Source organism: Aulonocara stuartgranti, assembly GCF_965226115.1.
Source record: "Aulonocara stuartgranti genome assembly, chromosome: 20".
In the NCBI taxonomy this organism is placed as follows: Eukaryota; Metazoa; Chordata; class Actinopteri; order Cichliformes; family Cichlidae; genus Aulonocara; species Aulonocara stuartgranti.
Genome location: NC_138956.1, coordinates 35,791,442 through 35,814,307, shown reverse-complemented (window position 1 = coordinate 35,814,307; position 22,866 = coordinate 35,791,442). Strand labels below are relative to the sequence as shown.

At 43.3% G+C, this 22,866-nt stretch overlaps 1 protein-coding gene across 3 annotated transcripts; it reads right to left on the bottom strand.

Moving 5' to 3' along the window:
- Positions 1–182: 182 nt before the first annotated feature.
- On the bottom strand, positions 183–22,866 carry LOC309697671 (myosin-7-like; the record flags this gene model as incomplete). Of its 3 annotated transcripts, XM_082519769.1 has the most annotated exons (45): positions 183–1,201; positions 1,284–1,427; positions 2,682–2,777; positions 2,870–2,974; positions 4,158–4,237; positions 4,512–4,602; positions 4,853–4,978; positions 5,066–5,275; positions 5,484–5,670; positions 6,380–6,495; positions 6,566–6,690; positions 6,916–7,081; positions 7,179–7,362; positions 7,526–7,722; positions 7,833–7,951; positions 9,062–9,188; positions 9,597–9,828; positions 10,181–10,338; positions 10,419–10,509; positions 10,637–10,782; positions 11,786–11,962; positions 12,051–12,293; positions 12,918–13,002; positions 13,103–13,273; positions 13,542–13,678; positions 13,759–13,882; positions 13,961–14,078; positions 14,499–14,586; positions 14,835–14,911; positions 15,023–15,155; positions 15,930–16,109; positions 16,202–16,372; positions 16,689–16,838; positions 16,941–17,059; positions 17,570–17,708; positions 17,782–17,885; positions 18,565–18,663; positions 19,185–19,248; positions 19,355–19,447; positions 19,554–19,647; positions 20,975–21,002; positions 21,261–21,417; positions 21,504–21,647; positions 21,922–22,025; positions 22,767–22,866. In XM_082519769.1, 45 exons carry the CDS (start codon positions 22,864–22,866, stop codon positions 1,190–1,192), a joined length of 5,811 nt encoding a protein of 1,936 aa, XP_082375895.1. In that variant the 3' UTR covers positions 183–1,189. The 3 variants fall into 3 exon arrangements, with proteins under 3 accessions (XP_082375895.1, XP_082375896.1, XP_082375897.1); XM_082519770.1 differs by lacking the exons at positions 18,565–18,663; positions 19,185–19,248; positions 19,355–19,447; ... (4 more) ...; positions 21,922–22,025; positions 22,767–22,866 and adding an exon at positions 18,227–18,234; XM_082519771.1 differs by lacking the exons at positions 18,565–18,663; positions 19,185–19,248; positions 19,355–19,447; ... (4 more) ...; positions 21,922–22,025; positions 22,767–22,866 and adding an exon at positions 18,140–18,165.

Genomic DNA, 22,866 nt, shown 5'->3' with positions numbered 1-22,866 from the left:
GCAGGCCCTGAATTGAGACACGGCTAAAGATCCCAAGCACTGCAGCAGATCTACAACAAAATGTTGCTGCAACGGCCCAAAGTTCAGACATGAACCGGACTGAAAGGCTGTGACGGTATTTTACGGGAGCTGTGCAGAAACCTGAAAGAACAACATATAGAGGAGTGGACCAAAAGCAGCAGTCAACAGCATCAGGCTTTTATTGGTCACTACACAGTAAAACAAATAATTATAAAGCCACACATCAACATACTTACAGTCTGAATACAGGCACATTTCTTTCGTTTGAACTCCTTCCCATTAACATGCTTTTGGCCATCACCGGTGGGCAGAGAAAAATCCAGCACTGATGTTCCATCCAGCAATCAGAAAGCTCTTTTAGCTCCGGTTTTGGTCTCCACCACCTCGAGTATGTTTTTCCCCCCTTCAGTTAAGCAGTCGGTCTCTAAATGCTGTTTTTTCTTTCTTTAATTGGGAAGTTACAGTCTGACACCACAAAACATTTACAAACCAAACTTTTTATGCACAAAAACCAGTACTGACATAAAACACTGCTAAATTGATTTAGCAAAAACATTTTTTATTCATTTATAGTTTTATTATTTTTTTATTGTAACGACGCTTCTTTGCAATACATCCTGTCCCAGTTGAAAGCCGGTTTATTTCCTGTTTGTTAAATGGTTCCACGTGTGTGTTGCAACCATGAAAAACTTGCCAAATCTTCTCTGCCGGTGTCAAACAGCTCATTCTCATGAAGTACTGACACATACGAGAAGTAAAACAACTATTTTTTGGCCTTCTTTCTTTCTTTTTTTTGGTTACATTATTTTTCCAGGATCGCTGACTGTGGAAGGGGGATTAAACTGCTATTTTAAAAAGATCTTTATAGTCTTCTCTTTAATTTGGTTAAGCATGCTGAACCCCTCTGAAAACAAACAAGCATAAAACTGTTCAAAACAAATTTAAGGGGGTGAGAACTGATGCTTCCCCCTCTGGGCTTACACACGGCTGACCGCTCGTATGTTCTCGCAGCCCTCAACACTTCCCTTTCAAACCAGGTTATAATACTTTTCATTGAAAAAACGCATTGTCGTACAGTAGACGCAGATGTACAAACACACTGGATAAAAACACACAGCAGGTAACAAACAACACGTCAGTTAATCAGTGATGGAGATGCTGCAGAGCTTCATTCAGTGATCTGCAGAGACACGAACGGCTCATTAGGAACACTGATGGAAGTGAAACAGTGTTAACCTCTACTTCGTCCAAGCGTAACTCACCATGGCGACCTTGCTGGTCTGTTCGCGAGTTCGAATCCTCAGCTTGTTGACGGTCGTCTCGGCGATATCTGCTCTCTCCTCGGCTTCGTCCAGGTCGTGTTGGACTTTGCGGAAACGTACAGTACTGCAGCTCACCTGCTCCTCCTGGTGGACAAAAAGACGATCCCTTTTAAATAGATGTTATTTTATATGGATTAGAGCAGCTCTAAAAAGAAAAAAGTCCCTTTTAAGAGGAAGAGACCTCCAGCAGAACCAGGCTCAAGGACGGGCGGCCATCTGCCGTGACCACTGAGGGGCGGGGCTTTTCTGGGTTGCTCTCTGTTGATGTCAGTGTTTGCATGTCAGAATATCAATTAGTAAATGCAAACTGTGCATTTACTAAAAGTCCCAAATATCTGTGGCACTCAGGAAATGACTGTACTTTCATGAAGGCTGGCGTGGGTTGACTACACAGGTAAGCACACTAATTGTTCTAAAAACAAGCAAATAAAAAATGAAATAATAAATGCTGTTTTTGTTTAAAGAAAATCTCCCAGGATCATGTTTTTTTAAGGGTAATCTTGAAAATCTGAACATGCTGATTATGATCTAAATTTTCCTTCTGTGTTGTCTATGCAGGAAACGTCCTGCTAGTCATTTGTATATTTTATGTACACTCAACAAAAATATAAACGCAACACCTTTGTTACTGCTCCCATTCCCCATGGGATGGACGTAGAGACCTAAAACCTAAAAGACCTAAAAGTTTTTTGCGCTATTGGGGGTCTGGGGACCTAGAACCGGTCAGTATCTGGTGTGACCACCATTTCTCTGAAAGGCCTGTGGAGACGGCTTATGGTTGAGAAATGAACATTCAATGCACGGGCGACAGATCTGGTTGACATTCCTGCTGTCAGCATGCCAATTGCACGCTCCCTCATTGCTTGTGGCATCTGTGGCATTTTGCTGTGAGACAAAACTGCACATTCCAGGGTGGCCTTTTGTTGTGGGCAGTCTGAGGTACACCTGTGCACTACTCATGATGTCAGATCAGCATCCTGATGTGGCACACCTGTGAGGTGGGATGGATTATCTCAATATAGCAGATGTGCCCACTACCACACATTTGGACTGATTTGTGACCACTGTTTGGGAGGGATGGTTATATTGTGTATCTGGAATGAATTTTAGGTCTCTACGTCCATCCCATGGGGAATGGGAGCAAAAACAAAAGTGTTGCGTTTATATTTTTGTTGAGTGTATGTTTATGTTTACATACTTGCACATGTTTCACATTAAAAGCTCAGACGTGAGTCCCTCCGTGGAGCGATATTGACTTTATAGAAATAAAAAAGATGTTTTTTAATCATTTTGATGCTGATTTGCATTGTATTGACGAGAGCATTACTGAACACTCACAGCGTTCTCAGCTTGTCTCTTGTAGCTCTTCACTTTGGCTTGCAGCCTTTCAATCAGCTCCTGCATCCTGAGCAGAGTCTTTTTGTCCTCCTCTGACTGCACGAAAGCACAAAGATCCAATGAAAACACAGAAGACGGGACCAACATCTGTATGACAGCAGCAGCTGGATGCAGTGAGGACCTCACACCTGGTACGTCAGCTCCTTCACTTTCCTCTCGTAGCGTCGAACCCCCTTCTGATACTCCTCGCTCTTCTTCTGCTCCAAAGTCAGCTCCGTCTGCAGCGCCCTCACCTGCACACACAGCAGCTGATTTACTTCCTGCTGGTTACCTGTTACTGATATAGAGGAGCAAAACTGCCAAAACCAAGCATGAATAAATAATTCAATGACTCAGTAAAAAATATGCATGCATCAATTAATCTATGACAAAAGGTAAAATCAAATGTAAAAATGACCAATAAGAGGAATTGATTTAAAAAAGGAAAATTGAAAAACAAAGTATCAAATGATGTTGCATTTTATAACTTAATGTCTTTTTATTATCAAGTGCATTTTTTAGTGCGTTTAATAGTGCGTTTAATAGTGCGTTTTTTGAGTCATTTACTTTTTCAGTTTTCATTTTTAATGATATTGGGGCAAGCAGAGGAATCTTAGCAACAAATCCTCCCTCAGAGACTGAGCTTGCTGTTCCTCCCCAAACAGGTCAGGAGAGTTTTTAATTAAACACGTGCTGCACCGCGCTCCCGAGCGTCAACAACAACATAACCGACCTCACTCCTGGTAAAACAGTAACTGTCAGTGACTTTGTACCGCTGTATAAACAGGACAGTTAAACGTCATGTAACCGTAAGCAATAAAACAAGAACATCTTAACAGCAGCACGTGTCCCAAGGCATGATGGGAGATAACTGGCCGCTCCCCCAAAACACAACAATACTTTAGTTCATACAGTGCCAGTTTACAACAACAGCCACATGAAAGTGTTTTATACTGTAGGCTTAAACCTCTACAGTCAAACAACCCTCCTGTGAGCCAGCACCTGGCAACAGTGGGAAGGAAAAACTTCCTTTTAACAGGAAGACACCTCCAGCAGAAGGTTTTAGCAAGTTTATGCATGCTGCGTGCCTACATTGTTATGCAGCAGATGCCAGTAGAGGAAAATTGTTCCCAGCACAAATATTCTTTGGCAATTACTTTTTTGATAAACCTCAAATAAAGATGTTTTAAAGACTCTTGGCAGAGGCACTTTTTTTCTGTAAATGCGCTTTTTTGGAAACTGACCTAAGAAGTTACTCAGACGTTTTGGGGTTTTATTTATGTAATGCATGTAACACATCCACCGCTGTATAGAAGAGTATCTGTATGACAGAAACAAGGAAAAGTAGAAAGTGTCCTTGTTAAACTACCAGGTGTTGCAGTGAAACTTGATTTAACTGACAGTGAGAAACAACTCTGTGACTGAGTTTTCACTCACTGTTGTCTCCAGTTTGTGGAGTTGTTTCTTTCCTCCCCTCAGAGCCATCTGCTCCGTTTCATCCAGTTTCACCTGCAGTTCTGTCAGAAGAACATAGATGCTGGAAAAACACGGTGACATCTGCAGGTGAACTATGTGAACAAGTTATCATCTACAAGTGAGGAAATACGAATATACAGTATACTGTGCGTGTTCAGATAACCCAGATAACAAATGTGCCAGAAAGCAAACAGACAAGAAGTCTGTGCTTTTGTTTTGGCGAGCTAATTTCTATTGTTTCTATTAACCTACCATGACAACAGGTGACATCACAGTCGATACATGCATTTATTTTTGTCAGTAGTGTTATTGTACCTTTTACAGTAGACTCCATATTCTTCTTCATTCTCTCCAGCATAGTGCTGCTGTCCTGCTCCTTCTTCAGCTCCTCCGCCATCATGGCCGCCTGGTGAAGCACAAACATTAACAGGATTCTGGTAATAAGTATTAGAGGCTGACAGAGTGTGTGATGGATGCATGAATCGCAGCTTTATGGGGTAAATAAATGATTAAGAAATGCTAAAACGTCTGAGTTATTAAATTTAAAGATTAATAAAGTTTTCCAGCATCAAACTCGGTTAACATGTGATGAAAACTACAATTTAACAGCAGCAATGGTTTTGATCAGGGATCAAAGGTCATGGGTCAGGACTAACATCACCGATGGCCTTTTTGGCCTTCTCCTCAGCATTGTGACTCTCCTGCATCGCCTCGTCCACCTCTCCGGTCAGCACAGACAGGTCAGCCTCCAGCTTCTTCTTCTGGTTCATGAGGCCCGTGTTCTAAAACAGGAAGTCATCAAACCGTCTGTCATGATGAAATGCTCATATTTCAACATGATTGTATTTGATGTGCCGTAATTAATTAACCTGTGCAGCGAGCAGGTTAACTCTCTCTGACACCTCCACCAGCTCATGTTCGGCCATCTTGCGGGTGCGGTCAGTCTGTTCCAGGACCCCCCGCAGCTCCTCCTCCTCCGCTGACATCAGCGAACACCTCCGCTCCAGGAGGGCGATTTGCTCTCTGAGCTGATTGGTCAGCTGGACTTTTTCTTCTAGCTCCACCTGCTGCTCTTTAACCTGCGATAGAGTTCAGCACAGAAAGGTTGGTTTACATGTTATATCATTTGCCACTAGGGGGCGGAGCTTTGTTTTGGTTGAAGTTTTCACTTCTGCTGCATTTTTCAGTCCATGATTGATGTGATAATGAAGCACAGTGCGGTCAGTAAATAGCACATCCCTGGACACTGTTTTTACTCATCATTCTGATGTGAACAGGTGAGGGTACCTGTATCTGCAGGTGTCTCATGATCCTCTGGCTCTCTGCTCGTTGCCTGTTGGCGTTTCCCAGCTGAATCTCCATCTCGTTCAGGTCAGACTCCATCTTCTTCCTCAAACGAACCGCCTCGCTACGATGACGAATTTCTGCCTCCAAATTGGCCTGCATAGTCTCCAGGGAACGCTGCTGGCTCCCCCTGGTGGACAGCATTGGAGTTACCTCTCCATCAACACTAAGGTTGCAGTTGTCAGTTCTTTCTCTGGTTATGAACCTTTTTTTTCCTGGTATGACTGGTTGAGGCAGACCCTACACAGGGAAAGAGCTGCTGTGGACTCCGTACTTATGTGCCTTAGGACGAGGCTTTAACAGAAATATAGACAGTCACTGCTCGCTGCACTTACAGGCCGTCCATTCAGTGCAGAGCCTTCTATGTAGCTCGCCAGCTAACAGTAGCTAACAGTAGGAAGAATAACCTGGACCAGAAGCACTGCTGGCCTTCTGCCGCCCCTCAGTGGAGAGCGTGCTCTCCTCCTGCCTGGTGTTTGGTATGCAGGGACCACAACTGACAACAGGAAGGCTGTGCAGAGGGTACAGCCCAAAAAAATCATTGGCTTCCCTCTGCCTCGCCAGATCCTCCTGTCTCAGGAAAACCAGGACCATCACAGGTGACCCCTCGCACCCCGCTCACCACCTGTCTGACCCACTGCCCTGTGGTCAGCGCCTCAGGTCAATCTGGCCCCACGCCTACCTCCAGACTCACTAACAGCTTCTGCCACACAGCAGTTTTTCCTTTGCACCACTTTCAAGCATTTTCCAATGACAATAAAAGCCTATTAAATTTAATTCTATTCTATTCTATTCCATATATTAAGCCCCTTTCAGTCTGTTATTAATATATTTATTACCTGAGGCTGTCGATCTCCTCCTCTTTCTCTGCAATCTTTCGGTCCATCTCTGCCCTTATCTGCTCCAGCTCCATCTGATATTTCAAGATCTTGCTTTCCTCATGTTCCAAGGTTCCCTGATCAATGGAAAGGTAACAGTTCAGGCAATAAAGACTTTATAGATAATTGATTACAGCAGCTAATTACCTCTGCTTCCTCCAGGGCAGCTCTAATGTCGCTCTTCTCCACATCGAGGATCTTCTTCATCCTCTCCAGCTCATGGATCGTCTTCCCTTCCTGACTGATCTGATCTGTCAGATCCACAATCTCCTCTAGAGATATATAAAGAAAACACTTTGATACACTGGAATTTAATCCCTTAACTCCCACAATATTAAAAAAGGATTAAAAAATTGAAGTCGTTTGTTCGCTGGACTACAACTTCTCTTCACATCATGATATTCTCCATGATATTGAGCTTGTAAGACCAGGTCCCTGAAATGAAGATACCAGTGTGATTGTAGTAAGTTAAGAGGACAGGGGAGGGACTGCAGTACCCTGCAGGTTCCTGTTTTCTCGTTTAATCGTCTCCAGCTGGTCCAGAGCTTCTTCATAGCAGTTCTTCAGTTTGAAGAGCTCAGTGCTCAGACTGCGAGACTCTTTCTGTGAGGCCTCCAGCTCCATCTGACACTCGTCAAACTTCAGCTTCCAGTCACTGAGCACCTGCATCAAACCAGTGCACACATTTGTTTCTGAGCACACCTACTTATGGGCATTAAAGTGTAAATCTCCACATGGGGAATCGTGCCATATGTCTGACCATGTCAAAGTTGCGTTGCCTCTTGTCCAGAGCCAGAGCTGCAGCGTTGGAGCGCTCCAGTTGGACCATCAGGTCTTCCATCTCTATCTGCAGACGCTGTTTGGTTTTCTCCAGTGAGGAGCACTTGGCCTGAGACGCCTCTGCAACTTCTTCGAGAGTCTGCAGTCTCACGACCAGTTTCTTCCTGCAAATACAACAATTCAACTTATTAAACGTTACCAGTCTAAAGTCAGTAGCTGCTTTGAAGGAAACTGGATAAAGAATTTAAACTGTGGTCTTTGCATTCTCCTATAATGTGTTAGTATGGCACCTCAGAGTGACGTGCAGCTACAGCAGTGTTGTCTTACTTTGCTTCCTCCAGCTCCTCTATCCTCAGCACAGCATCAGTCTCATACTTTGCTTTCCACTGAACCACCTGACTGTTGGCTGTAGACAGCGCCCTCTGCAGTTCCGCCTTAGCTTCCTGCTCCTCCTCCAGCTGTTCTCTGAGAAGGCTGCAGTCGTGTCGGGATGCCTGCACCGCATGAGCCAGCGCCACGCGAGCCTGAAACACAGACACAGGATACATTTGTTCCAATAAAATACCTTCAAAAAGGTATTAATAAGAGCACTGAAGTGACCTGATGTGTTACAAGTGTAAGAGTTAAGTATTACTTTGCTCTCCTCCTCCAGCCGTTTCTTCATATCCTCAACATTCTGGCAAGCGCCCACCTTCAAGCGCTGGAGCTGAGCGATCGTAGCGTCTCGCTCCTCCAGACGACGTCTGTACTCGGCTGAAAAGGCGACAGCCAAACGTACATGAGTACGATAAGCTTGCTGCATCTTAGACATCAGATATTCATTTACCATTTTTACAAATTGTATTTTTTTGTTGGCGTGTTTACTAAGAATCGTGGACAAAACATAAGCACAGATTCAAAAACTTTCATCGTTTCAGATCAAACATAAAATGATGTTGGACCTTTTTATGACTCAGAGGACAGAACACTATCAAGAACAACCCTCAGATACTCAAATTATCCACCAGTGCGATAGGTCACTATTTACTACTGTTAGTGCGGGACGGCGTGATGACTCCATGAAGTCAATTACCACATCAAAAAAAGTCGTGGGTCATTATCAGCAGAGGTTTCAGGTAAAACCATTGTGAGACCTTGCCTCACCCTGTCATGTGACCTATTGAGATCACCTGACGCCAGATGTGAGTGAAGACTAATGTGCCTGGGAAGGAATCTCAAAGCTGCATTGTAGGTGACTGACAGGCACTTCCTGTCATTTAGATCCTAACAAGGGCTGCATGTTTGTAATCTAAAGTAAATACAGAAAGTTTTTACTTTTAAGGTGTTTCATCAGTTGAGCCTGAAATTCTTTTTTTAAATGGAAAAATGGGGAAAATCTAACAGGAAATTTTTGATGAAGGTGTAGAAACCAATGCATCGATGTTGGGAAACTAAAGAAGTTCAGTTTTTAAAAGTTGCAAAATCTTCTACCAGTGGTTCATATTTCAGCCATGATTGTAGTGATGGACATCATCACTAGCTTTAATAAGCTTATATTAACATTTTATGACCTTCTACTTGTCCTGTTAGCAAAGCTTAAGCTGAGAGGGAGAGGAATTTATGCCATCTCAATAATTCTCCATCACCTTTCGCTGTCAATTAATGTTTAATATTATTATGTTGATCACTAAAGAAATCATTTTAAATGCTTTTTTCTATAGAGTACGCTTTAAGCATTTGTCCTAATAATCCTAACACAACAGACAGGAAGGTGAGGACATCCACACAGAGTGCTGCAAGATGTAGGAGAAAGAAAATTCATGCAGCCTAAAATCAGGTGTTCAGATCTGTAGAATCAGTGTCGGGTGTGTCAGTGTGCTGTACTGGTTTCTGTGACTGCTCGTGCTTTCTGAGCGTTGACTTCAGACAGCTGTCTCTGCAGCTCGTCTGCTCTGCTCCTGCTTTCATTCAGCTGGTCCTCATAAACCCTGCACATCTTCTCCACAGCAGCCTGCACACAAAGATCAATCAACAGAGAAGTTACAGTTAATGTGGTCTAAGAAACACGATCAACGTGCGGTGGTTACAATGTGACCAAATCTGGTCGCACTGCACTGCATTAACATGTTTCACCTCCTCACAGGTTTAAAGTGTAAACAGGTCAAGAGCACGAACCACCTTGTTTTGTGTCCCATCATCAGTTCTTTTGCAATAACGCTGCTTTATGAGGACAAAGCTGTCAGAGCATTGGAAATGGCCTCTGGGCAGATTAAGATCAAGGATGAGAGGCAGCACTGTACCCAGCTCTGTTACTGCATCCATGGCAGCATAAACAGGGCCAGCAGGACTCAACATGACGAGTAGACTGACACTGATGAACCTGGTGGAGTGGCCCCTTAAGCGGGAGGTCTGTTCCTACCTTTGACCTGGAGAGCTGCTCCACGCTGGCAGCCAGGTCATCAGCCTCCAGCCGGAACTCCACCTTCTCCTTCTCCAGCTTCTGTTTGACTCTCTGCAGAGCATCTATCTGCTCGCTGAGCTCCGTCACCATGTCCGAGTGCTTCTTCCTCAGGGTGGCTGCTGTTGCTTCGTGGTGAAGCCCCGCCTCCTCCAGCTCCCGCCGCAACTTCAGGAAATCTGCCTCTCGCTTCCTGTTCAACAAAGCAGTATTTGTGATAATCTGGGCAAATCTCAGTATTGAGATACTAATCCATCCACTGTCGAACTCTAAAGGTAGGAATCTACATCTGCATGTAATCTTTAAGGGGTTTCTCTGACATACAGCTAGAGCTGTGTTCTTGAGATCACCATATTAGTCTCAACGCCTCACAGGAAATACCTGTGCATACAATGACCATGTTATTTTAAAACAGCCATCATTTGAGCGCTTTGTATATGACCGAAAGTAAGGGTCACCTCTAACGTAGCTACTGTGGCTCTGACTAACTGACCCCTAATGGATCCCTTTGATGGAAGTTAGAAATCACCAAAGCCCATTTTAACCTGTTGAGGGCGATCTGAGCCGCTGAGGCTCCTCCTGCCTCCTCCAGCTTCTCTCCCAGCTCCTCCAGTTCTTTGGCAATGTCGTTCCTCTGTCGTTCCGCCTTGGAACGCCATGCCCGCTCCGCCTCCAGGGCCTCCTCCAGCTCCTCGATACGAGTCTGAGGAGGGCAAGTACAAAACAAACTACAGCAGCAGCAGTGAAGAAGAGGAAGCTGAATAAGATCCTCTCTGCACCAACCTGAAGCTCTTTGATCTTCTTATGAAGCTGAGCAGCCAGACTCTGCTCATCCTCCAGTTTTGACTGAAGCTGCACCAACTCAAAGTCTTTCCTTTAGAGAAGGGTGAAGAGAGAAAAGCATTTTGTAGGGATTGACAGTAATAAAGTACCTTTTTTCAGTTAAAATGAGCCCTTTCAGCTAAACATTTATATTCCAAAACTCTAGACATTTCGCCTACTTTCTCAGTCTCTCTTCCTGCTCTTCCTTCTGGTTTTCCAGGTCCCTCACTGAGTCCATGGACAGCTTCAGATCCCCCTCTAATTTCCGTTTGGTTCGTTCCAGATCGGTCCGCACCTTCTTCTCCAGCTCCAGCGAAGTCTCAACCTGCACATGAGTTGGAAACCAGTAATAACAGCAGGGAACATTACAGGTCTTTTCTGGACCAGTGCTAAACAAGCTTTCAAAAGTTGGTTGTAGAAATCCTTTTGGGTATTTCAGTGATTGTTTAGGGACAGAGAATTAACAACCTGCAGGGTTGAAAAATAAATCAGTGTAAAGGGGCAAAATCTGCCAAAAGCCCAGACCTGTGGCGTCCACTTGAAGCTGGCTTCAGAAATAAGTCAAAGCTCTAACGCACTCCTGTGCTGAAATGTCCAGCTTCACAGCAGAAGTAAACATGTTTACTCTATCGTGATGCTGTATGAGTGAAAGTTTTATCCACTCGTTTGGATTTTGTTAAGGTTGGGGTGAGATGCTAATGACCAGCTAATGCTAGCAGGTTTGAAACAAACAAGACACATTTCTGCTAATTAAATAACAGAAAAGCAAAATACTAGAATTTTACTCAGAAAAGCTGAAGCATGGATACAAGGACTCCACAGCAACACTGATTATTTTTCAGTTCATTCCATTCAAGTGCTACGAAAGGTGCAAACAACACAAACACAGGGGAATTGTCCATTTCAGAGACAGGTGAGCGTGGCAGTGGTTATCGGTGATCGGTTACAGCTACCCATGTTGGAGAAGGTAACGTGAGACGTGTACGGGGATAGAGGGATGGCAGTGTGTTTCAAAGCTGATATCCCATAAACAGCAAACTGCACAGCGTGGAGTGTGGATGATAAAAAGCCCCACAGGTCAGAGGATGTTCAGTGTGAACCATCCCTTCAAGACGCTTTATCTGAGTTTTCATATGAAGATTTTTCTCAACACTAAAACTTAAAAACAAATGAAAAAGTTACCTGAATAAACTTCAGGTAATTCAATTTTATTCATTCAGCACAGGTTCAACCAGTCGTCTCAAGCTGCTCATCCTTCCACTCGAGTGCCATAAATAACAGTTTATATTGCAGCCTACTGTCAGACATCCAGGAATATCTCTCCTTACACTGTCCACTTGCTGCTCCAGTCGAGCTTTGGCCTTGGCCAGCATGTTGACTTTGTCCTCCTGCGCCTGGAGGTCATTCAATGCCTGCTGGTGAGCTTCCAGCAGGGCAGCCTTCTCTCTGCTCAGAGATGCTATGGATTCATCTAGAACAGACATCTCCTGTGATAGGTTCTTCACCTGCATGGAGAGAAAAAACAAACATTATTCTGTGAGTGAGGGAAGTGATGGAAAGCAGCACTGATATGGTCTCTTTTGGGGAACAAACCTTGTTCTCAACCCCATGTCTCTCTTTCTCCACTTTAGCCAGGGTCATCTCCAGGTCATCCACGTCTCTCTTCAGCGATAACACCTCGTCCTCCAGCTGACGCTTCTTGGACGTCAGCGTGGAGCTCACCTCCTCCTCATCCTCCAGGCGCTCCTGCATCTCCTTCAGCTTTGACTCCAGAGAGATTTTAGACTGAATCAGCTGGTTGCAGCGGTCCTCAGCATCCATCAGGTTGTCCTGCTCCTGGATTGTTTGGATACAAAAAGTTATTTAAATATATGAGGCCAGTCTGCATATCAGAAGCTAACAGCTGTAATATGGACAGGGTATATTAAAAATTATGAACAAGTGCATAAAATTCTTGCATAATGGACTACGCAGTATACAGAGTGACTAAAATTGTGCTCGTATGACTGCACATGTTCCATGACCATGACGAGCTGGATCACTAAAACAATGAGAGTTTGTTTATTGGTGGGTGCTTAAACCCATAGAGGGTTTGCTGAGGCTAAAACAAGCACCCAGAATAAAGGAATCAACATATTTTAAATAGCAAAGCAGGAAATATATCACTATGACCTCAGAGGGCGAGAACGCACGATTAAAAGTGACTAAAGAAATCTCCAGCAGAACTACGCTGGGTCTACTACCAGTGGGCAGACGATAAAGAAGAGATTTATAGAGACCACGAACAATAAACAGGACAAAACACGATCTAATGTAGAAAGTAAACCTATGTTAACCTTTTAATGCCCACCAGGTTTCTGCCCTCATTGACTCAGTTCTGTGTTTTCTATTACTCTGTGAAGCCCTGCTGTAAGGATCCTGCTGTGGTGAGCTGGCACCACTCGTTTAAATTTCTCTTACTGCTTGAAGCTGAAGAGCCAGGTCATTTTTCTCCTGAACCAAAGCCACCTGCCGCTCCTCCGCCTCCTTCCGCTTCACCTCCGACCTGATGAAAAAAAACAAACAGAAACATGGCAGGACATCAGACGTCTGTCTGCGTGCAGCTCAGCTGTAGCCCCGATTCAAGCGCCGGCGGATTAACGGACCTGCCGTAGGCCTCTTTTAGTTTCTTGAACTCTTCGTTCAGAGCGGCCAGTTCCTTCTCGACCTGGGCACTCCTGAGCAGCGGACGGAGCTTAAAGAATAATATCATCCACGGCCAAGTCCTCACTGAGAAGAATGCCCTGATGGCAAACTGGATCACCATCACTGCGTCCCTGAGAGGAAGAACAATAAAAAATCACATCAGCCCCAAAAAACAGGTGATGAGAGTCAAAACAACAGCAACATGCTGCACTAAGCAAAGTTTAAACATCTTGGCATGGTCATATATTCATTAAACTCTGTCAGGTTGCTTTTCTTTCTTACGAATACAACTTCCTTCTTACTTCTGATCAACTTTTCTGGCATCAGCACTTAAAAAGTTTTTAATCTCCTTTTTACTGATTTGTTATCATTCATTCCCCTGATAGATGTGACACTGACCTTTGCAGCATCAGTTTCTGTCGCTCCATCCTCATGAGCTTCCCTCTGCATATGGCCTGAACGGTGGTGAGGATCTGAGACAGACGGTTGTCCCGCATGTCCTCCAACTGACCCAACAGACCCGCCTTAAAGAACACCTGAGACGAAGCAACGGGACCATCAGCTGAACTCCAACAACATAGGTGTCAAAGGCAGGGTAAACTTGAATTTGTTGTACCTTTGTGTGTCCAAACTTGTACTGGCTGTGGTCTATGTCAAGAGAGCCCAGCAGTTTCTCCACAGCCTTCCTGTTGTCCACAAATGAGTCCTCTGGAATCGCAAAAGGGTTCAAGATGCGATAACTGAGAAGAAAAAAAAGTCCATTACTGAAGAGCAACAGCAGATGAAGTAAATAAATATGTGTTAGATATGCAACTCACCGCTGTCTGAACTCAGCGTACAGGATGCGGTTTGGAAAGCCCTTCCTGCAAATCCTGATCCCCTCGAGGACCCCGTTACACCTGAGCTGATGGAGGACCAGGAAGGGATCCATCACACCTGGAAAAACAAAGGAAGGCATCTCAAAAAATAACTTGGAGAATACTTTAACTGTGCAGTCCAACAATATTTTTATTTGGGGCATGGGAAGGAACTAGAATTTCCCTTTCAGTGCAATTAAGTAAAAGTCATTACTTCAGATGGTTTCTTTACAAAATCGAGCATTACGCTAAAACCAAACTGAAAGTGCATCAACAAATGCACGTAGACATAATATGTCTGTTGAGACTTGTAAAGTAGTAACAATATCTTTGGTAATATTTCTGGCACGAGACAATAAAAACACCTTTAGTGGTGCCAAGGTGAAAAACACCTTTTACCCCACCACATACAGGTCATTCATTTAGCAAGTTTATTTTTCTGGGTGAGGACGACTCACAGACACCAGCTGTCAGTAGATACCAGGGTTCGTGGTTTTACCTGGAATCTTGCTCTCATTGGGGATTATGCAGCGCACAAAGTGAGGTTGAGTGCTGCGAAGGTTAGCCATCAGCTTATTAAGATTTTCCTGGAATAAACACACAATTAGTTGAAACCTCTGTCATAGTGTACAGCAGGGGCTAAAGGGTCACATGACAAACTGAGACTGCTGTGGAGGCCCTCTCAGACTTATAAAGAGATCAAATTAAGCTTACTGGTTATGCCCTCCAGTAACAGTCCCAGTTTCTCCTGTGGCACCTTGGGAAAATGAATTGCCCCCCCCCCCCCCCGGTGTACTGTAATGGTGTCTCAGGGGAAGCTGCCAGTCACACCCACCTTGTGCAACTGTGACGCAGTTTGGAAAGAAGCTGCTTTCTTCCTCCTCTGTTTGGTTTCAGCCTTCGGATCAATAGCTAAAATAACACAAAAAAGCAAGACTCAACCCAAACACACTCATATAGTTCAATTCCTTGTTGTAGTTGAACGGTTTTCCATTAAATATTTAGTGAGGCTGGTGTTTTTACGCATATCAGAGCTGATGTAGATCTCAAAAAGTCCAGCCATCAGTTTGTTGGAGGATTTCTGGAAGAGGGCCACCACCGTCTCATTCAGAGGATCTCTGTTCTTGTCCAGCCAGCCTGTGATGTTGTACGGCACCTACAACACACACCAGTCAGTTGAGCTCTGTGACATCAACCTCGGCCAGATCTAACTTGAGAGAGAGGCGTTGCAATCAAAGCGTATTTGCATGACAGACACTCTCAGGTCAAAGAAAATGTCCAGATGTTAGCTTGTAGATGTACCAGATGTTTTTCCCACCTGTCAGTCAACAGTGTCCTTTAATCTCACTGATAGTTGTTTTAACTGTAGAGCCATCCAGTTCACATTGCTATCAGTTAGTTTCCTTGTGTCAATACAAGTAACCGAACTTCACTGATGTTCTGTGGCCACTTTGCTGCTGAGCTCTTCTAGCCACTGGGCTCTCATATGACTTAAAGCATAAGCATGATCCTATATAATAAATAACTGGATGTGCATTTATACCAAAATAAAACATCATAAGATTTTTTTTGTCAACTCGAGCTTTTAAAAACAATGCTGAGAATATAACACAATTTTTTTTCCATGTTTAAATCTTTAGGATTTTTTGTGTTCCTTATTCAAAGTCACACCCGACCAATTCCCATCCCGACGTTCCCAGCAACATTCTACATGTCCAGAGTTTCAACCCAAGCTCAAGAGTAAAATCAAAAGCTTTATGGCTTCACCTGAAAAGGCCAGAACAACGTCTCCATCACCCCGCTGTAGCTCTGTAGCTTATCTGAGCTAAGACCAAAGTTAAATTGTCCTGATAAAACTGGAGAACTTCACCTTCAAGTAGACTTCAAATGACCAACAACAGAAAAAGTGACTTTATGAAAGGATACCCACCACTCCAGCATAGTGAACCAACTCAAAGTGCGTCTCATATTTGCGCTTCTTGTCTAGACGCGGCCGCTGGAAGTTGGGTGACTTCCCAAGATGGTTGTCGTAAAGTTTGGTTTTAAAGCTGTGGTCCGTGGCCTTGGGGAACATACATTCCTCCTCCATGATGGACAGAATACCCATTGGCTGGACAAAAGAGCTCTAATTAATTAATTTCATATTCACACAGGCTTCATATTGGAATCATCCAATACAACCCATGTAACACGCAAACATACCTTCTCTATGAGGTCTATGCAGGCCTGTAAGTCCAAACCAAAGTCTATGAAGGTCCACTCGATGCCTTCAGCCTTGTACTCTTCCTGCTCCAGGATGAACATGTGGTGGTTAAAGAACTGCTGCAGCTTCTCATTGGTGTAGTTGATGCACAGTTGCTCAAAGTTATTGAACTGCAAACAGAAATGAACCATGTTTTTGGAGTTACTGATCAAAAGATGTTCAATTCTGCAAAATGACCGAACCACGAGTGACACCAAAGAAGAAAAACCTTTTCTCTGAAAAGCTGTCTGCTAGTGTTTCCTGTGCTAGGTTTGAGCTGACATCTAGGATATCCTTGCTATGATTTCACGACTTTTATTCCAATGGTTGCGCACTATTTTTACAGTAGCATTTATCTTCAAAACATATATTTGGTGTCACTGGAAAGACCTGGACCTTGGCTGGATTTGAAGGTGCTGAAAGTGTCTCTTTGTATTTCCTTTGTACCTCAAAGATCTCAAAGCCGGCGATGTCCAGGACACCGATGAAGTACTGACGAGGCAAAGAAGTGTATAAGGACGAGTTGATACGACCCACCAACCACTTAAACATGCGGTCATAGGTGGCTTTTGCCAGGGCGGCCACTGCATAGTTCACCTAGACACAAAACACGACCTGTTAGTTTTCCTGGAACCACAGATAAACATGTTTGGAAATTTACAGTTAAGTTTATGTAGTAAGACAGAAAACTTTGATCACCTGTTCTACAGTCTGTCCTTTAACAATAAACTCATTTCCCACTTTCACTCGAGGATTCAACAGGCCTTTCAGCAGGTCAGCAGAGCTGATGCCCATCAGGTAAGCTGCCTTATCTGCACCTTAACACACAAACCACATGCAGGTAATTATCTGAGGTCTCTACCAGCACAGACTAGACATGTTTTTCACAGTTATACAAAAAGATTTTAAAAAAAGGTGAGGACTTGTTCACTTCAATGCCAGATAGTTATAAAGATCAACTACAATGGACCATATGTAACTGATGGCTGTCGCAGCTCAACCACAAGTTCATAATACATCCTCTGAGGTTGTGTATTGTGAGATTTGGGCGAGGTCTGCAGTTAATCCCAGCTCATGACCTTTCGCCTACAATTAGTATTGCATTGGTACTTTCTGTACCTTAACCAAGAAATTGAAATTGAAAAAGTAATTTTTGTTTAAAAAGGCTAAAACTATATTGTTGCCTCGTTATCTTTCCATCATATTCTACCAAAATCCTTTTGATAACACACTGCGAGACAACAGAAAGCTCTGTCCAGGCAGCATCACCTGCATCCATTATACAAACTAACTGTTGTGTCTTTGTGATGGTGTTTAGTGGGTCATACTCTCTGTGCCGTCCGCTTCGGCCTGCTCTTCTCTCTGTTTCTTCTTGAACTTCATGTTACCGAAGTGCATGATGGCTCCAACAATTTTGTAGCAGCCATACTTCTCCTCTGGAGTGAAGCCCAGCGTGTCCATGGCACGCTGCACACATACAGAGTACAGTTTACACACATCATCAGAGAGAGTTTTCTTTGAGACGCTGTGTTCCTCTTACGTCGGTGAGCCTCAGTTCCTCTCCGTCACTGATGCCCTCCACCGTGGTCACACCCTGAGAGCAGAAGTGGTAGTCGTAGGGGTTGGTGGTCACCAGCAGCATGTCTGCATCATGAAATTATTTTATCATTAGTTATCACAGTTAACCCTCTCTTTCTTCCCACGCTCCTCACACTGTAAATGGCACGTTTCATATTTTCTGTGGTTACATTTCATAATGTTATTGTTCAGTTATTTGGTAAACAGTGTAACGTGCGGTGGAGATGCAGCTGGGTAGCGAATGAGCAACAGCTTCTGACTTTCCAAAAAGTACTCATTTATTTACAATATCGAAAATAAAAGTGCCACCTCTACCACACATTACTAAAGAGCACACTAGTCCGCGTGCACAAGGGAGCATCCATTACAGGAGGAGTGCGAAGAAGAACAAAAAGGGGGTGACACACCAGTCATGAGACAGGAGGCGCCGCCATGTGGTCATACACTGCATTACAACAGCAACTGTTACAACAGGCAAAGACAGCAAACTGTAGTAGCTGCCTCATTGTTTCAGGTCAGTCATATTTGTCGGGGGCGCATAAACCTGCACCAAAGCCTCCCCAGATTGCTGGGTTGATAAATTAGATTTTAAAGACATGCATTGTTTTTGTTGTTCTGCATGTTCTTGGTTTTATTTCTGTTTCTGTTAATAATGCAGTTCTATTAAACGGAGTGTCATTTATATAGCTGGTGTCTTTCATTGGACAGGTTGCAGCACTGGGTAGTTTTTTTGTTTGTTTTTTACCTTGTAATTCTGGCTTATGATTGGACAGGATCTGGTAATAGATGTGGTAGCTTCTCTCTCCTGGTTGCTGGAAAACAACTCTTGACTTTTCTAAAAGGTCTGAGGAAAATAAACACAAACTACGTCACTCATCAGCCAAAGCATCGCGAGACACCCACAACACCTCACAACCTTTCAGTGTCTGACGCTGAGATGTTAGTAACACATCTTGTCTTGCAATACCACTAAGCCATAAAATGAAGTATGCCCAAGAAATGTAAGATTATTGGAAACTTGGAGGACTGTATAGTAACTGCTGCATGACTTAAACTGTTCCTCAGTCATTTGTCACAGTGTACTAGGAGTGTTTGGGATGTACCTCTGTTTCCAACAATGCCCCAGAGCTTTTAGTTGTTGAGACAAGTTTCCAGTGAACTAATGTGCTGTTTCAGCCCTTTTTACACCCGCATGCCTTACAAAATTCTACACTAGATGGATGGATGGTTTCAATTAAAACGTATTTGTGGCTGTGTGATAATAAAATGTCATTTGAAAAATGCTGAGTAGAAAGGCTAACATGTTCGGCTAGTGCAGTTTAACTAACAAATTCAAACGTGGAATAACTTTTTGAGAACACTTACAGATGTCGATGTCAGCAGACGCCAGTTTCCCTGTTGGGCCAAAGTGAATTCGGATGAACTTGCCCTGAAGCACACAAATACAAACCCACGGTCTTTACAACACGTCTACACAGAAATCCACATGAGACACAAAGCTGTGTTCTCCACTCCAGCCTTGAGGATGAACTCACAAAGCGGGAGGAGTTGTCATTGCGGATGGTTTTGGCATTCCCAAATGCTTCCATAGCTGGATTAGCTTCAATAATCTGATCCTCTAAAGATCCCTGAATACAAAGAGAAACATTGCAAAGACATATTCCCAGTATGGGTATTTTTTTTCACTATGGACTGGAACAGTTAAGGAAAAGGGAAACTGTTGAGGCGTCTTACTCCTTTTTTCACATTTTCTCCTAGAGCAGCGACGATGGCAAAGTACTGTATCACCCTCTTAGTGTTGACTGTTTTCCCGGCACCTGACTCACCTCTGAAAGGATGGTGTAAAAACAAAGTCAATTTTCATTTAAACAATTTAAAATATGCCTTTATCAGTGAATGAGAGCAATAACATATTGGTGCTACTTCATCATGACATGTATAAACTACAACTCTGAGGCGAAAGACAGAACGAATACACTGAGGTACATATTAAGTGAGAACATCACTCTCTGTTCTCGGTTTAAATCATGACATTGTGCAGTCACGCACAGGCTTTGAAACCTTCAGCTGAGTGTTTTTGCTATTTCCGTTGAGCTAACTAACTGGATGTAATGAGCGATGGATGGGTCTACAGAAGAAACCACGGCCCTGTGCTCTCCTACAGTAGTGACTAGGGATGTAACACTTCCACAACCAAGACTGGAACCTTGTTTGAAACAACTGGAAGACCTATTGCCATCCCTATGCCATGATACCCATGTGGAGTACAGTTAAATCATGCTAGTCAGATGAGAGCTGTGATGTTTAACGATCACTCAGCTACCAAGAACTGGAAGTAATTCAGAATCCAATCCTGGTATGTGGTTTATACTTTTCTGCTCCTAAAGAAGAACCAAGGTGCCTCAGTATCCCTCAGCCATGTGTTCCTCCAGCTTTCTCTCTTCCTCTTTCCTTTTGGATACCATTCCAGTCTCGACCTAGTGATGTTAATGGTTGGCTTCCCGAGGTTGAGACCAATCCACCTTTAACTGCAGCACGTACTCCTTTCATAGGGAAGATCCTTCCTCATCAAAGTCGATTTGAGTTTTCTGTCAGTGTTTCTCTGTTTGGGTCTGGAGCCCTTTAGCCATATCTCAACCCCCAGGGAGAGGTGGTCCAAATCTGTGTGGCCTCTACCCTTTGACTTGTCTACTATGGGTGTCTCTGTGAACAGAAGTGTAGTTTTGGAGTATTTTGGATACTCATTAGCAACTTTTCGTCATCTCTGCACCATCTTATTTTAAAATTTGGATTTCTACAATACATTTTTTTCAATAAGACCATAAACTCTTGATTGTGACCATCATGAAATATTTACTAAATAATCAAGGGCGTGGCAGAGGCATTCACCCATAGACTTGTACACGACTTTGAAACTAGAGGAGTCTCCCCCTGCTGGCCAGTAGAAAGAATGTTCCTGGTTAACAGCTTTATGCTCTGACCTAGAAGCTACTTCCATCTTTTTATATGTAGTCTGTGGTTTAAATGAAATAAACTGCAAGTTTATATACAGGACATGGTTTGCTTTTCTCATATAATTCCTATTTCCATTTGTATTTTTATTATGATGTCATATTACCGACCGTAATGTTAGACCAGCTGTGCTTCTGACTTACGTGATGAGCATTGACTGGTTCTCACGATCTGTGAGGGAAATAAAACCAAGTGAATAAATATTCAGAAGAGGCAAATGAGCTCAAAGTTTATCCACTAAGCAAAAGATTTATTCACGCATTCACCTAAAGTGGTCCGTACATTGACACCACAAACACAGACTATACCTCTAATGTTTAATTGGAATAAAAGGTGCAGCATAGAAGACATTGTCAACTGGCTGGTTGCCAGGTAACGACTGCAATGAGAAAGCTGACAGCATGGCTGATGAGGCTAAAGGTGACTCACTCTGCAGCAGGTCAGTGTAAGCGTTGTCAGCGATGGCGTAGATGTGGGGCGGCATATCTGCACGGCGCCTCCCTTTGTAGGCTGTCACCACCTCAGGAGTGTAGACCGGCAGCCATTTGTATGGATTGACTGTGACACAGAACAGACCAGAGTAGGTCTGACGCAGAGACACACAGTTAGAAACACACAGTGAGGAAGATGGAAACGTGTTTTTGATGGTTGCACATTAGAGTAGATGCTAACATAGATCATCCACATGCTGTATCTCCTGCTCAGGTTGAAGAGGACAGATGCTTCGTTCAGGTGTGTCAACATGGCCATGTCCTCTATCATGTCGAACTTAGGAGGGTTCATTGGCTGGAGGTCGTCTTCTTTTACTATTAGAAACTGAAACACACAAACACACATGAAGCTTTAGTTAAACCCCTCAAAGTGAAATTTAACTGTTTGTTTTTTGATTGTGAAATAAGAAAAACAACATTCCACACATTTTAACTCAGGACAGCAAAACGGTGCATGGAAACAAAAGATCAAAAGGAGATGTAGTTTTATTGTGGGGGATAATTGGGGCTTGTGTGTTTCTACTCAACATATTAAATGACTAAATAATAGTAATGAATAAACAGCATATCGAGTAATTAGAATTAGCTGGCTGACTAACCCGTCCGTCTTTGGTCTCCACAGTAGTCTTGTCTCCATTCAGCTCTCTGATCTCCACTTCAGTGTATGCTTCAGTTTCATCGGGCATCCAAATGCGCTTCGTGCCTAAGAGAAATGGATTACATAGCATTTTATTTAGTATGCAGTAGCATATATATATACATACAGCATCTAGACCCATGTACAGAGCAGAGGTTGGAAGTACAAATACTTTGTTACTTTGTTATTTCCTAATTTTCAGGTATCTGTACTTAACTTGAGTATTTATTTTCCTGAAAACCTTTTACTTTTACTCCCTACATTTGAACATGTATATCTGTACTTTCTACTGTTTACATTTTCAAAACTGGCTCCTTACTTCAGACATCAAAGCGATGTGAGCCTAAACAGTAGTGCATGAAAGACAGTACTGTTTGTGTATTAATGACCAGGGTTGCTGTGTGTCATAGTCTGGTGTTAAAGTGGGCCTGTGTTTGTTTGTCTTTTTACAAAGGTGAGGAGTGCTCAGGTTAGGAGTACCGGTTTTAAAGAACAGTGTGTGATTGGTGCACAGCTGTGGTGTAGCACAGATTGATTGGAAGTTGGGTGATGATGCTGAGATTCAGTCACTGAATTCCACCTTCATACCTTCTAGTATAAAAACAACATAAACTGTATAGTCTCAGTGTAGAGGATGGAACTCAGCTGGGGCAACTAAACCTCAGAGCAGCAGTACTTGAAGTTGAATCACTACTTTGACTTTTACTGGAGTAGTTTTTTTACACTAGTATCTTTTCTTATACTTAAGTACAGATTGTCCGTATTTTCCACCTCCGGTGCAGAGAAATATAAAAAGGAAACAGAGACCGTCAAAAGCTTGGGCCTTGGCAGCCAGCTGTTCCAAGTTGGTGAGGCGGAGGTAGTGAGCCGCTTCTCCAAACTCCGCCATGTCCAGGAACCGAGACAT